The 16713-nt window shown below is 40.0% G+C and overlaps 1 protein-coding gene across 15 annotated transcripts in view; it reads right to left on the bottom strand.

The window, feature by feature from the left end:
* Window positions 1-16713, bottom strand: part of WDPCP (WD repeat containing planar cell polarity effector) — a 148848-nt gene that overhangs the window by 94351 nt on the left and 37784 nt on the right. For 12 of the 15 annotated variants that reach the window (XR_004239099.1, XR_004239100.1, XM_032103530.1 and 9 more), the window contains 5 exons: window positions 8105-8189; window positions 6380-6424; window positions 5531-5581; window positions 3046-3116; window positions 2736-2795 (listed from right to left, as the gene is read on the bottom strand). Coding sequence is in view for 13 of the 15 variants with exons in the window: in XM_032103530.1 (XP_031959421.1) it covers window positions 2736-2795; window positions 3046-3116; window positions 5531-5581; window positions 6380-6424; window positions 8105-8165 (288 nt within the window). In the remaining 2 variants the exon portion in view is untranslated. Of the gene's footprint in view, window positions 1-2735; window positions 2796-3045; window positions 3117-3312; window positions 3501-5530; window positions 5582-6379; window positions 6425-8104; window positions 8190-16713 lie in introns of those variants that run through there. The other 3 variants (XM_032103522.1, XM_032103525.1, XM_032103524.1) reach the window with 3 other exon arrangements.

A 16713-nucleotide genomic window follows, 5' to 3' on the forward strand; every position in this document is an offset into this window, starting at 1 on the left:
AGCCGCCAATTTTTGCCTGTGGGCCAGTTCTAAGATGGAAGTGCTGGAGGAAGGGTGAGGAATTAAGAATAGTGGTATTTAGGTTACAGAAGGGACACTGGAAGCAGCCCTATGCTTGTTTTTCACAAAATCTAAGGGAAATCATACTACTCTTTTAAAGAATAGTCTTGTTTTCATTGCATCACTTTTCAGTTTTCTTTCCATTTGTCTTGCTCAAGGTACAGCAGCCATTGAGTTTTTGGATGCCACATTGCTACTACAATACAAAGGGAACTGCTCCTGCTTCAGCTACAGATAAACATTTAATGAAAAATGGGAAAATGTAGCTGTTGAGTTAAATATTTTAATTTCTATAAAGCAGCTTATTTGAAATTGTATTGCTACTAAAAACAAAGGCAAAATAGATACTATAATTAAACCATGTACTCAAATTTAGCCCAAAACATTGAAATTATGATAATCAGGGTAACTTCCTACATGTTCATGCTGTTTGTCTGTAATGTTGCTTTAACTCTCCAGAGTTAATGCAAACATGGACTCCTACCACTAGCTCTGGTATTCATCCAAAAAAGGCTGTGAATACAGCAGTGTTATGCCACAGATGACACCATTGCATGGTAAACACTCTCTGCTGAAACAGTTAATTAGTATTCTACTTAGAAGTAAAAAATAAATATACAACATCTTTTCCAGAAGCTTCAGAACATTTGCATCGAAAAGGTACAGTCCAATTATTGCTGCCAAATGCTCAAAGACAGATGAGCAGCAGAAAAACAAACCATCTGACATCAAAATTGATAGAAGACAGCTTTTCTGTTCTAGACTCTTCCAAATGATTCATTTTTCTCCATTTTATTTTCATTTGCTGGAGGTCTTTTATTTTCAGGAAGACAGAAAGTGAAATAACACAATTGTTTTGGCAAAACATTCTAACCCTTGTTGGAGACTTCAATAACCAGTCACTATTAAACAAAACACATTTTGTTTTGAGATTGAGAAACCAAAAGCAGAATTTAAGGACAGGGAAATGACTATGATTTTTATCTATAACTTGCACTCTGGTTATGTTATAACCTATATAATCACTTATACTCTGGCCTTAGCAGCCATCTAAAAAAACCCCTCAAATACTAAATTTATTAAACTACCCCTTTACATGGTTCAATACCTAATATACTAGGATGAAAACACCCATCTCTTTTCTTTTCCATCTTGTAGAAGAAATAAGTTAAATTGTATTCATCTCATTCATGTTGATGTAAGCCTGAAATAGCTTAGAGTGTGCTAAGTCAAAAAATAAAGAAGAGTTTTATACAGAACTGATAGTGAGCCAAAGGTGTTATATTGTAAAGGCAGGATGACACATCCTGGCAAGAAGTTTACTTTTCCAAAGTATGTATTGTATACGCTGCAGGTGGTTGCTGCTGAATGGGAGGGGAAGGAAAATGATAAAGGGAGAATGGACAGGGAGAGCAAATGAAAAGACAGCAAACTGGGAGGCAAATGAACGCACTCACACCTAATTGACTTAGTATTTCTTAACCAAATTTCTTTCCTAATCAGAACAATAATGACATGAAAAAATTATTCCCCCAATTAGCATACAATTAATATTTAAATCAGCTCTAGAAGATTAACATTCACAGATGTATACTATGTAATTTGTATGTGAATGATATACATTTACTAGCAGTAAGATCTGATAGGCAAATGTAGCTTAGACAATCATATTTTTATAATTTATATGAAAAGACTACAAACCATCTGGCATGTCAAGTATTTAAACATTTTGCTATTCTTCAAGGCATTTCTGGAATTTTAGCTGTACAGTGTTCAGATATTTAACAAACATTCTGCTGACACACATTTGAAACTACTTGAATAAGAAGAAAAAAATTATGAGTCTGAAAAAGTATAAAAATTAGAAGACAAAATTCCTTTTTTGAAACAGTAATATTGACAAGTATTCCACATGCCAAAGCAGTTTCAAATATGATGCATTTTTCTCATGAAGGTTGTATAAACATATAAAATTCACTACATATGCTTTTCAGAAGAAGCACATGATTGTGGAGCACATCATGTTCAGCTCTCCTCCCTGCCCTACTGTTCTGTCTTAATGAGGATGTGAAAAAGGGTTTCTTGTACACAAAATGTGGAACTCATATAGCTGGAGAACATAACTATATGTGTGCCACATGTCACAATATCTTTTATTCCATGACTTGATTAATGATCTAGTTGGTTTAGAATTGTAACTTCCCTCCCATATTACACAAGCATAAAGTAAAAAGATTTGTGACAGATATGTAAATAATTAAGACATAAAAATAATATAACACAGATTCCAGACCTGTCTATATATTTTAATATATAGCTGCTCTCTCAGCCTACTATTTTGAGGTACAGGATGTTTTCAGTTTCCCCAAACAATAATAGTAATAATAACAATAATTAACAATAATAATAGTAATCATCATCATCATCACCATCATCTCACAGACTCAGGGCCCTTTAATGTAATTTCTTTGTGTTGATAAAGCCCAGGCTTTTTACTTGAGGCATGTATTTCAGGGTAGAAATTTAAATAAACCAAATCTACGTAAGAAGGGCCAACATATTTTTAAAAATCCAGTGATTTTTTCTGTTAACATTTTAATATTACTGCTCCTGTCACTGAATGGCTCTTCAGCACCACTGACTGAACACTGCAAGACCTTTTGATGACACTGTACCTGGCAGGTATGTTTGTTCTTCCATTTGCTCAGCACACATGGACTGTTCTGCATTAAGTCCTAAAGGACAACAGAAAACAGAGAGTGGAGTTGGCAGCACACATTGTCACTATCAGTTAACAGACTTCTGATTTTCAAGTTTACAGATGAAAAATGCCACACAAAGATGCAGCTGTTTTAGAAGAGCCCACCAGACAAAAGCACATTTATCATCACTGGGAGAGTTGAATCTTTACGAAAATTAAAGCTGTTGAAAGAGGTTTGAAAAGCAGATTAGCTGTTGCTGTGCTCAAAACTTTCTGAACCATACCTCTACCTCCTTGAGTGCATCTCTCAGTTTGTCTGGTCGCTTGGTTTTCAGGATCCAAGGATAATCTCGAGCTGTCAAATAAAAGCGGCAGAAAAAAAATAAACAAGGTAGAGAAACGTGTATATATAAGTGACTGTATATATATACATGTAGGTGTGTGTACAAACATACATTTATATTTGTAATTTTTAAGAGTTCTTTGAGTTGAACTTCCTTTTCTGTGGAAACTCCAAGATTTCTATGAGTTACCTTACATATAAAACTTACCTACAGCTGGAAGGAAATGGCTGTAGTTTCTATTGCCAAAGGATCTGTTTTTGGAAGGCTCAGTCATAGGAACAGTCGGCATGCTCTGTCCACACTGACCATGACTTCCCCATGGCAATTGTGTGCAAAACTCACCCAGCTGCTAAGCACTTGCAGTGAAAAAGTATCTGCTGTTCAGTACTTTAACTCAGTTTCAAGTCTCAAGCATCCTAAACAGATTCTATTCTTCTGAATTAACATTTCATTGCCTAATTTAAAAAAGCAGGCACTAGCATGTCTGCAAAATATATATGCATGAATATATGCATATATAGAAGTATTAACAACAAGCAATTGTGAATGCCATGACTTATGGAGTATAGTTATTTATAGGGTGTTCTTGAAAATTTGGTCTGAACAATCTACCAAGTCAAGCAAAGATGAAACTGCATGACTGCTGAAGTCCTTTAACAAATTTATTAGTGTTCAGCACACTATTGTGAAAATTCCAGCCTAATACATTAATTCTAGCAACCAGGAGGCAAAGCTTCCTCTGGAGTTGCCAATAATTGGCTTGTTTCATGGCTGAGAATCAGGCTCTAATAACTTGCGAAATTTCTTCATTTAAAAGTGAGCAGTTTTCTGTTCATAAGTGTACAATAAAAACCATGAGAAACTAGAACACATTGTTTATAACCTATTCCTATTTAAAGGAAACCTGATGAAAAGTTTTGAGCTCCAAGCTGTCAGTTTGTATGCCAACTTCCAGACTGAATGACTTAGCAGTTATGCTTAAACCTCCCTGCAAAAAGGAGCTTACAATAGAAGTGCTATAGAGTGAAAAAATGAAGGATTTCATATATCAACAAAAGAGGACACCAGCATACAACATCTCTTTGTGTTTCATTGGACTGAAGCCAGCGTTGGTGGAACTGTTATGATAATATTAATTAGGCATGTAAGATCACATTTTCAATGGGTGCCTTCATAAATACTGGAATATTTATCCACATATGCAAAATGGGAAAATGCCTGGACAGATACCAAACTATCTGTACAAATCAACAGCTGTGAACAAAGTTCCCCAGTGCTCCTCCTTCCAAAATGTGCTGTGCAGGCTTTGTGCCGGGGGCACCCCTGCATTTCCAGGGACAAGGTGCAGCAGCTTGAGTCCCTTTTGCCTGTCACACGTGCAAAAGGCACCACTGGGGCTGCTGGTGACAGGGTTTATCTGGGCCTGCTCCTCCTTTCACACATGCAGCGCCTGTGGGATAACACTGAGCACAAGGGATGCAAACCTGTGAGGCTCCTCCCTGCCTCTAACCCTCCCTCACCTTCCCAGAGCTGCACTGATCCTGTCTGACACAGAATTCTCTGCAGCGGGTGTGGATTTGCCACATGGCTGCACCTTCACACCCATCCCCAGCGGGGCTCCAACCTGCTCCAAACACACCTAGCAGTGCTGGAAAGAACTAATCCTTGCAGATCACATTTTGCCTTCATATGTATGCACAATTCCATGGGAATTTTCATTTGGATAAACTAACAGCATAGACATTGCTTTGTGAAGTTGTCTAAAAAATCATTAGATTTTTCAGAGTTGTCATGTAATAATGTTTGAACATTAATGAAAGCTCTGAGCAAAGCAGAAGTTGTAAAACTCGAGTTAAAGAAAAGTTGTACTACTATAAAAATCTTTAACTGTCACAGTACTGCTGTGTGATAGCATGAACTGAAACTGCTTTTAACCACGTAATGCAGGGACAGTGTAAATGATTCAAAGCTAAAACCGTTCTTTGAAAGCAGCTGATTATTAATTGGGAATTTGATTTTGGCTGAAAGTATTTTAGTTACAATTTTCAGTTTTAAGGCAGTTGGTGTTGCAAGTCAAGAGATGATTTGGAGAATGTTTATTGCTCATCTGCTAAGTAAATTTCATAAAGAAAAATCTGGATTATTTTTGTGATTCCTTTTGACAATAGACTTGAAAAGCAATACACACTACCATGCTTAGTGACGGGAAGAAACCAAACAGATCGCAAATATACCAGGATGGAATAATTATAATTTTTCAATTGTTTTGGGCTGTGTAGTTCTGTGATCGTCAGTCTTAGATGACATGTGCAGAAAGTTACATTGGAAGCAGTCTGAGTTTATTTTAATGCTGTTCCAGGGGCATCACTAATCCAAATTAGCAATTTGGTCTTACTGTAAGAAGAAACCCAGAAAATATCCTTACATTCTGCTAGCTTTTGCCTCTCTTCTAAGTAACTTTGCTTCATCTGTGATGCTAAAGGAAAGAGGATGAAGAGATGAATTAATCCTTACAACTGCTGTCAACAAATATTAATATTAGAGAGAGGACTAGCACAGTTGGATAAAACACAGAAATTTCCAAAACAATCAAGGCAGTCCCGATGCTTTCACCCTGCAAGTCAGATATCTTAAATTCGCAGTGAAAGAAAGGCTGCCACAGCCGCGCAGGTGGGCTGGCATCGCAGAGCCCCAGGCTCGCCAGGCACGGAGCGAGGTGAGCCGGGTCCGTCGGTCCGTCAGCACAGCCGCGTGTGAAACACAGCACTCGGACGGGCGAAACGGGGGCGGAACTCCAGCCCCACAGCCCCTTCGGCCCGTGGGGAGACTTGCAGGATTGCCATGATTAATCAGATAAAGGAAAGGGATCGCTCGCCCCGAAATGGCCATTCCGGAGAGCAGGCAGAGATGCCCTCTGTTGGGATCCCGGCGATCACCCGGCCGTGCACTGGGCTCCACACGACACGAAATATCTTAAAATCCGTAAGAATTCAGGGTGTGAAATCCCAGTGAGGTTTCTAGTTACATAACGGTTTGTTTTATGTGAATATTTTTGCCTTCTTTTTTTTTTTTTTTTTCTTCTGTGGTTTAAAAAGTTTAAAAATATTCCTATGTAAGCTGGGGTAGAAAAACTGTGTTTCTTTACCCCATAGAAATACAGAGGCATATACTAACAAGAAATTTGAAGCTGCATTTTTAAGAGCAAGCAGTTGGTGTCAAAAATTGAACATCTTGAAGTTTTGTTTAGTTTCAGTTATGGTTATTTATATTTTACCTGGTTCTTTCTTGTCATAGTACTGGTGGATCCCAATGTCTTCATCTGTACAATTAAATGTAAATACATTAAATTATGGATGTGACACTAGAAACAGAATGCAACTTAGAAAGCAAAGTTCAGCACCTCAATTTTTGCCAGCTAAAGCAGTGTTAGGTGTTAAAACACAAGCACAGTATACAGCCTGAATACCACCAGGACTTTCAAGAACCAGCAGACAAGGCATGAAGAAGGATATGACAAGCCCTTACATTTATTTGGAGCTGTGATTTCCTTTAAATACACTTTGATTCCCTTCCAGCTGCACACATGCAAAAGTATTTTTACCACCTCCCTAATTAGCGTATTTTGTGTTTCAGAAGGAAAGGTGAGGATCATGGTGAAAAGTGTATCTTGGAATAATTTAAGATGTTTTCTGATGCCTGACACAGCTGAGCTAAAGACAACAGGTTGGGGTATTTTTTAAGATTCAAGAACTCATAAAGCTGCTCTCTCAAAGGATTCAATATTCCTAATCTACAGGTATTATTGTCTACTTGGTTCCTGTGGCAAAGAAATTTGGATGTTTCAGCTGCATAAGGACTGCAACTCCACCAGTCAGTTCCTGATGTGGCTGACATGTAAAGACTTAGGGGTGCCTTGGCAAGCTCCATTGGGTAGGTCCAAGTATAGCATTATGTTGCATCATTTAAAAATAATTAGTCACTGCATCCATGTCCTCCTAAAGTCAGACAGGAATATTCCATGGGGAGAAATTCCTTACAGGGAAAAAAAATGTGGGAAGGTACTGAAATGGCAGGCAGGTTTTAAACCAGGACATCATCCTCCCTTCTGCCTCCGAATTTTTGAATGAGGTGCCTAGGCAATGAATAAATGGAAGCAAGAAAGTCAAAAGTGGAAAATAGGCACAGTACTCCACAGCAGAGCTTTAATTACAATAAATCACAACTGTGTTTTTACTTAAACCATCAGATTTTTCTGTGAAATAGAGCTTTTGATGTTTTGATGCTATTGTTGACACAGAACAGTTCTCACACAAAGACGGAATGTCAAGGCACACTGAGTCAATATTTGAATAATAACATTCAGCTGAATATCAATTGATCATTCAAAATAATATTTCAACAAAATTATTGTATGGTACAATTGACATGATGTGTCATAAATAGTATTTTGATGCGGTCCACTTATAAACCACTGGGGTTTTTTTAGAACTATATTTTAGGAATAGCAAGGCAAGATGAATGAAGGTAATTTATACATGGCTAGTAATTAGTCACATGTCTTTTGGAACAATCAATTAATAAGACAAATATATCCTTGTAAGTATGAGATTTCAAGTAATCATGTAAAATACCCAGAGCATGCAGTATTCTTTTATTTTCACACTGAGTACAAATCACAATGCCTCTGCAGTTCACTTGACTGTGGACCATTGACCCAAACTGGTCATTAAACTGAAGCCCACAGCAAAGCAGGCCACAGCTTCCTGAGAAGGGAAATACATCCAGTCAAATATAATCTTAACATCTTTTATTTGAAACAATGCTCCAGTTCTATGACAAGAAAAGCAAAGAAGCTGACCGAATTCGAACACTGTATTGCTGCTAATTTTCTTTCTCCTAAGTATAAAAACCACTTCATTTGAGTATTCAGAATTTTATATTAGTTTAATATCCATCAATAAGCTTCGATGTTTTGTTTTAGTAACAGGTAACAGCTCACCTCTAATATGCAAGTTGGTCTTCAAAGACCACAGAAACATCTCCGTCAGGCAGAAGGACATCTGGTGACATATGGAGCCTTAGCACTAGCAAAAGAAGGAAAGAAGCTGCATGAGCCAATTTCTTACCCTCTATCACCAGTGAAACTGCAAATATTTTGGAATCTAAGTGCTAGAAGAACCTAGCACCAATGATATTTTGTTATATGTAAGCTGTAGTTTTTAATCGCAATTAAAATGAATAATGCATGGAAAAGAATAGGCTAAGTAACGTAATATGAATATATACACATCATACACAGAGAGAAATCAACATTTCTTTAAATGTACAACTGCTCTCACTATAAAGCAAATAACTTTGTGCTTGATGCTTCTAATATACACATTATCATCTATTTTTACTGTATGGTTATTACCCTGACATATGCAAAACTGAATCCACTACTTAAATATCTGGTTTAGATATGAGAATTTGACTTTCAGGCCAAATTTTTTAAACTCTGTACATTGGGAAGTGTCGATATAGTCAAGAAACAGTTTTGAACACAATATTTGCAGGCATTAGTTATAGTATCAAAACAAATTATGCCTTTCTAAATAAAAAAAACCCAAACCACTTAGAATACATCAATTAGAACTGACAAAACGACAGATGTGAAGCATATAGAATATGAGTTGAAGTATCATGCACATTATTATTAAATGCTTGCTAAGTTTTTTTGAACAATCCATCTGACTATTCCCGATGGAGGACATGTTGTGTTTCAAAGGAGCATTGAGAGTCTTCCTAGACACAGTAACCAGCAGACTGTCCTGAGTGATTTCCAGCAGTCATAAATGGGCCACCAGAACAATTACTTCCACTTTTTCTGTTAAACCTGAGGATCCACTGAAAGCTGGACTGGGCAGGGGTGTTCACACAATGCAGCAACCTTTAGAACCACTGTTAGTATGGTACTATATTTAAACTTTTTTTTTTTTAAGGTAGAATCTTCATTTGGTTCCCATGAGTGCCCTTTAGAAAATCAATCAATTTAGATAATGATTGCAGAATTTCTATCACATAGAGGATGAGACCTTTATGTCAAGAGTGCTGTGATGAAAAATATGTGCACGAATCTCGGGCAGCACCAAGGAAGCTGGGAGACCTTGAGGTATTATCACTCAAGCTAACGTGTGTGTTTGAAGAACTGCCTAATCCACTGAAATAGCACCAAGTGGAAATAGCATTTTCTTTCCACTGATCCTCAAATGTACAAAAAGTCTTGCTGACTTAGTAAATCCCATAGTTCTATCAAAAAAACCCACAAAAACAAAATAGCAGAAACAAACAAAAAAGCTCACAACACAGAACACACACCTAGTAAATGGAATATACCTTCATCTTAGGTGAGAATGAGGTCTGGAAAAAAATGCAGGATTAGTAGCATGGTGGTCTGTTGAACAAGAGAATAATTTTTGGTACAAATATAGATGAGGGCAGCCCCTCTTTTTACATGTAGACTAAAGTAAAAGGAGATTGTACGTTGTACTTTTATCTGTTTTCTCATTTTGTACTTACTTACTTTAGCAAGAGAAACAAAACTTGCATTCCCCAGGGCCCATAGATACTAGATTAGAATCTCTCACTAACAGGAAGTCATCAAATTGAGTGAGCTTCTCAAAATCCTATCATGGCTTGACTAAAACAAAACCCACACACCTTCGAAGGGCAGATTATCTGTTCAGCAGGAGAGAAGGTACATCTGCCCTGAAGCAAGGTGAGGTGGGGTGACCCTGGCTGGACACCAGGTGCCCACCAAAACTGCTCGTCTTCCCTGCTCAGTGGGACAGGAGACAGAAAACAGAATTAAAGGCTGCAAGGTGAGATAAGGACAGGGAGAGATCACTGACTGTCTACCATCATGGGCAAAACAGACTTGACTCAGGGAAATCAGCTTAATTTAATACCAAACAGGATAATGATAAATAAAATAAAATTTTAAGAACACCTTCTACCCACCCTTCCCTTCTTCCTGGGCTCAACTTTACTCCTGATTTCTCTACCTTCTCTCCTCTGGTGGTACACAGGGATGGGGAATGCGGGCTGCAGTCAGTTCATCACACTTTATCTCTGCCACTCCCTCCTCAGGGGAGGACTCCTCACACTCCTCCCCTGCTCCAGAGTGGGTGCCTTCCATGGGGTGCAGTCCGTCAAGAACAGGCTGCTCCAGGATGGGTCTCTCATGGGATCACAACTCCTGCCAGCAAACCCGCTTCAGTGTGCGCTCCTCCCAGCGCAGGGCCACAGGTCCTGCCAGGAGCCTGCTCCAGCACGGACTTTCCATGGGACCACAGCCTCCTTAAGGCTGTCTGCTCCAGCATGGGGTCCTCCATGGGCTGCAGGTGGATCTCTGCTCCCCTGTTGACCCTCATGGCTGCAGGGGCACAGCTGCCTCACCATGCAGGGAGAGCTCTGCTCTGGCACTTGGAGCACCTCCCCACCCTCCTTCTTCACTGGCCTTGGTCTCTGCAGGACTGACTCTCTCCTATATTCTCACTCCACTCTGCCTGGAATTTGCTCTTGCACTGTGACTTTTTCCTCTTCTTAAACACGTTATCCCAGAGGTGCTACCACTGTTGCTGATGGGCTTGGCCTTGACCAGCAGTGGATCCCTCTTGGAGTTGGCTGGCACTGGCTCTGTTGGACATGGGGGAAGTTTCCAGCAGCTTCTCACAGAAGCCACCCCTACAGCCCCTCTTCCCCTCACTACCAAAATCTTGCTGCACAAACCCAAAACACAAGGTAAGACTAGAAGACTTTGGCATGACAGATAATCTATCATAAAATCCCCAAACTATTCCAAAGCTCTTGTATATATGCTCCATGGACACTTTTAGTTGTGTCCTCCTCCTATTGAATATAAAGCCATCCCATAATGCTTTAATGCTACTGAGTGCCTTCCCAACAGAAAGTCAGAAAGGACTTTCAAGTCCTTTTTTTCGCTGTCAGACACACAGAGGGAACTTGCCAAAAAGCAGAAGCAAGTTTTCACATGGGCACTAAATACTCAGAGTTCAAGATGCATACTTTTAAGAAATTAGCCCTCAAAAATGTGAAAAAAAGAAATGTTGTAAGAAAGTGTTAAAAACCCAGACTTCTAAAGAACAGCCTTTCAGTTCCACACTGAAAAACCAAGAGGAAGCAAAATTCTCCATGTACCTAAAAAGGCAGAAGAGATTAATCAATTACCAGAATCTTGGAGAGTTTAGATTTTTTCTTCTCCCTTTCCTTGGACTCTGAGCACTCACTAACCAGCTAATTATTGGAATGCTTGTTACTGTTGCGCCAGTGAGAATGGACAACTGCCCGAAAATACTGTTCCACTCTAACAAACTCTAATCTGAAATACCTTCTGATTAGTTATATTCTACAGGGGGGAAAAAAAAGAGAGAAAATTTGCTTTTGTAACACAATATGGCATTGTCAAGTCTGAATACTTTGTTCAGAGGAATTATTCTTTCTTGTTCCTTTTGAAGGAATACATGCCAACTTTCAGAGTTATGCAACTACATCTACCATTTCCCACATCATTATATTCCAGCACAATGGGAATGAAGATGATGACGACAAAGTGATCTTTTTGTATTTGAAAAGTGCCTCTCAGAATTTACAATATTCCTTTTACTCCATGAGCTGGGCCCTGCTATTGCAAAGAAGGTAGGTGTAAAAACATACAAAAATTCCTCCCATTGAGCTTTAAGGATTCTATCCCTCCCTCTTTAAAATTGACTAGAATTTGGGAAAAAGGGGTTGAAATAACTCCCCTGTTAAGGTAAAACTGGAATTCAGTTTAACAGCTGGTTCTTGCTCTGGTTCACACAACATTTACTGTCTGCTTTCACAATGTCACCACAAACAACAGGGATATTTTAGTGGTTGCAAAAGCTTACTGACAAATGGAGATGTTTGGCAATGGTCAGCCTGTGCCAGTATCTGTGTGAGGATTGTTTTGTTTAAAAAAATCTTCAGTTTGGTAACCACTCATCCAGAAAATAACTGCCCGGCCACTTTATAACATCAACAAATGCTGAAATTGATATCAGGAGTCCTCTCCGACACCTCCAATACAGGTTCTCTTGTGACAAATAATTAGAAACTATGCACTGTCTGAGTGATCCAGGTGCTGGTGCTGATTTCTTCTCTTTCCATAGTCATCTGGGAGAGTGGGGTACTTGTGAAAGGCAGTGCTCAGCTCCCAAGGTGAGTGCATCCCAAAAACACCTCTGAAAACATACTAGGAGTAACCTAGAGCTAGAGAACAGGAGATGCTGACTATAACAGACCATCTGAACTTTGCAATTCATGTACCAGAAGCATGGCCTGGTGTGACTGTTGCAGTGGTTGAATACACTGCAGGAATGACCAAGAAGCCACAGAGCCCCAAAACAGTGGAGGTCCGCTGGTGGGCAGGCTCAGAGGTCTAAGACCACTCCCTTTTACCCTTTTTAAGTTCATGTTCTAGATAGTTCCCCTTTCCTTGATGCTCCACTGGTTCCTGAATCCCTTGTTCCACCCCTCGCCTTCCCCACTGGTCACTGTCCCATCACCCCACGTCCTCTCCACCCCCTGGCCCTGAAAGGATTGGCTCTGATGTTCTGCCCCTCCCTCGGTGCCAATCTGGATAAAACCCCAGACCCTGCAGTGTTCTGCGTTCTTTGTCCCTGGATCCCTTCAAGCGGGGACCCCAATAAACCCCTCAGAACTCTGTACAAAGGACCCCTCCCACCTCTTTGACCCCCGCGACGCTGCAGAAGCTGTCTGACTCTGTGTGTGTGTGAGTGGCTGCGAGTATCCATCAGCTATGGTGTCACAGTGTGTCCAAGCGTGTTTGCTTAGCACCCTTGGAGCAGCTCCAGCAGGACGCGATCGGGATGGACGTGACGCTCTTTCCATTCCCCTCACGTGCAGATAATGTGACAACATTATCTGAAGTGTCCCTTGAAGAGTAAACCCCACAGCTGCCAGGATACAAGGCAGCATTTGATGACCATCTGCCTACTCCATTGAAGGTGGGCCCAGAAACGTTCTCCCAAAACCTAGCATTCCTAGTGAAAGAGCAATAAACAAGGGAGATTCCCTCCAAAATATTAATGTCGTTTGGGGCACACTCCTAAGAGTGGAAGCAAGGTAAAATACAAAGCTAGTCAGGAGCAGGTCCCTCTATGCCATGGCAAAGTCACAAAACTGCTGCAATGGCATCTGTACATGTACTAGATGGGGTGCTTCAGATGAGGGGTTGAGCACAGGACAAAATGACCAAATAAAAGAAAACACTGCAGAATCCATTTTCACTACTTACATGGCATCAGAATTTCTTGGCAAATAATACAGTACCAGGAATTATTTTATAAAAATCGTCACAGGCTGCCCTTCTGTGTTCTCCTACTCCATGGAATCACACAATCATAGAATATCCTGAGTTGGAAGAGACCCACAAGGATCATCGAAGTCCAACTCCTGGCCCTGCAAGATTCTTGAACTCTGGCAGGCTGAAGAGCCTGTTCCAGTGTCCTATCACCCTCTGGATGAAAAACTTTTTCCTAATATCCAACCTAAACCTCCTCTGACTCAGTTTCAGGCCATTCCCTCAGGTCCTGTCACTGGTCACCACAGAGAAGAGATCAGCGCCTGCCCCTTGTCTTCCCCTCATGAGGATGTTGAAGACCCCACTAAGGTCTCCCCTCAGTCTCCTCCAGGCTGAACAGACCAAGTGACCTCAGTAGCTTCTCCTCCAGACCCTTCACCATCCTATTGCCCTCCTTTGGACACTCTCTAATAGGTTAATGTTTTGTTATGTTTGGCCACCCCAGGGCAGAGCAGAGTACCAGACAATTCCCTCCCTTGCCCAGCTGGCAATGCTGTGCCTGATGCCCCGCCCAGGACAGGGGTGGCCCTCCTGACTTCCAGGGCACTGCTGACCCATATCCAACTTGCCATGGACCAGGACCCCCAGGTCCCTTTCCACGGCACTGCTCCCCAGCCTCTCATTCCCCAGTCTGTACATCCAGGGCTGCACCATCCCAGGTGAAGAATCCGGATTGCTTTCATGTTCCATAGGTCTAATTTTCTTCAGAGAAATGGAAAATGTAATAGCTCCAATGAATTAACAAAAATACATATTTTTAAATTTGATTTTGATTTTGGATCGATTACACGATAGCTCTACTAGCTATAGATGCCAGAGCAGATTACTCCCAATCTTAGTTCTGTCTCTCTTCCTCCACCTCGCAAATGTTAACATCCAACCTCTGGCATTGCTACAGCTCACTCACAATGGCTAATTTTTAACTCAGACATCTAATGTTCAACAAACAAGGTAAGTCATCAAGTCATCCTACAACAACTTCCCTATTTCTGTGACATAATATTTGGAGTAGAAATCACTGCCTGTTTTTTCTTCCTCTTTGTGACCAATTTCTCCTTCACCAAGGAGAGAAACTCCATGCAGCACAAGTATGATTCAAAAATGTAGTATTTGACTCTGGAAGTTAGAGTTTAGAACTTTAAATTCTCAAACTACCTGCATTAGATCAGTAGCTACTTGCTGTATGCTTTATGTTGATACAATTTCTTCATGTAACACACATAAAATAAAATTTTAGACGTACTGTCTTTTACATTTTTAGCTACATCAACTTAAAATTTAGTGCAATTATTCATTTAAAAACAGACCAGTTAAACTTTTTCTCTATCATGTTCCCACAAATAAAAAATGCAAAATATTCTCCCAGTCTTACAAGGCAGGCTTCAGCCTTTTATAGTTGTATGAAGCCACAGCCTGTCTGATATATAATAAAACACATACTGAAATAAAGTTAGTAAAATCATGAGAATTTTTAAAACTTCATTTTGTAGTCTGGCACTAAGCAGAAACCATCCAGATTCTTCCTTCACAGCTACAAGTTCATACACCAAATGTCAGCAGCACAGCAATTACAGGAAAACGCTTAATTTATCCACATATATTGATAGTTTTAATCTAGTTTCTTAAGAAAATGATGCTTATGTCTGTGTGTCTGTCTAACCTTTTTCAGTTTTTAATCCATTGATCTAAATTAGCCAGAAGTAATCTGATTTATTTTCTCACAAAAGAAATTATCAAAAATATGTAATTCCTGAAAATGCTGACCCAGTCTGCAGATGTGCACAAGGAAAGACTCTTTGGACCAGAACTGAGGAACATGCAGGGATAGCTCAGGCCCTGATTGCTCTTCCATAGTTCTACATCCACTGGGGAATGCTGTTTTGTGCCCTGTTGGATGATCTAGCAAAGTTCTCATCTGCGACATGTGAACAGTCCCTTGCTCCTGTGTAGAAATTTACTAACTACAGGAGTCCAACCAGGTTGTAAGGCCTTGGCTCAAGGGCCCACTGGTAATCTGAATTTTTAGTCACACCACTTTTAAATTCCACAAATGGTTGGATATAAGGCATTGTAGAAATAGCACAGAAATAGCACACATAATTTTAGTTACGTTAAAAGTGAAATGGGTGCCAAGATGGCATTCTGATCTACCCTCCTTTCTTTGGATTTCAGGGTCAGTAATTCTGTCACCTATGCAGGAAATAAGCTATTGGTACCGCATTCTTAAATGTTTCATTCATTTAATTGCAGAAGCTTGGGTTTATTTTCTGGTAAGTAGAGGTTCTAGTCTCCATCTTTCACTTTGCAGTGGCAAAGCCTGAGATGTGTGTACCATCATTGGACCCCTGCAGTTCCTCACAAACAGCACCTGGGTTGGCGTCTCATTTCCAGTGGGACTGTGGTTAAGCACAACAGTGAATGCTGGTCTGTCACTCCTGATCAGATCAAAAACCATGACTTACACCAAGCAAAAGCCTGACCTGATCAAATTTGAATCAAACGGGCTATTAATCCATTCTGTAATGGCAACTGCAAGCTGGCTTTGGTAGTCCCCACTCTTACACTGCGCTGGCTCCCTGATACCTCTGCTCCCACTGCACCTTCCCCGGCACAAGCAGGCTTGGGCTTATCTTCCTTTTCCTCCCTTTCTCTCAGAGGCTTGTTGAGCTCTAACCCCTCACCTGCAGCTATTTCTTTCTGAGGCTAGGCCAGTCCCTTCTCACAATTACTGCTCCTGGCACTGAAACCCCCTGCCCAAGATCCTGGCTATCTTCAGCAGCACAGTGGGCTTCATTCTCATACTCATTTACTTCTCCTTTAAATCCCTTTTCCACTGAGAAAGGAAGTATAGATTTTGTACTATAAATGAAAATCAGATCCCCTGTCACTAAGACCAACCTCTGATTTCAAGAAGTAGAAATACAGGTATGCTTCCATAAATCTATTCAGTGCATAGTAGTTCATAGTACAATATTGGTTTAAGAATATTTTCAACAAACACAAATAAAAAGTTGATCAATTATTGTACACCTGAATCTCTAGGCAAATATTTACTATTGCTACTTTTTTTCTCTTCAGACTCTGATGACTCAATATTTTTGCCAAACACATGAATGAAGCAAATTCTTTTAATTTTTCTAACTTCCCCAATCTAAATAGGAAAACTATTTTGTAGATGGGTGAATAACACACAAGAGCAGTCT

The sequence above is a fragment of the Corvus moneduloides genome, chromosome 3, assembly GCF_009650955.1.
Source record: "Corvus moneduloides isolate bCorMon1 chromosome 3, bCorMon1.pri, whole genome shotgun sequence".
Lineage (NCBI taxonomy): Eukaryota > Metazoa > Chordata > Aves > Passeriformes > Corvidae > Corvus > Corvus moneduloides.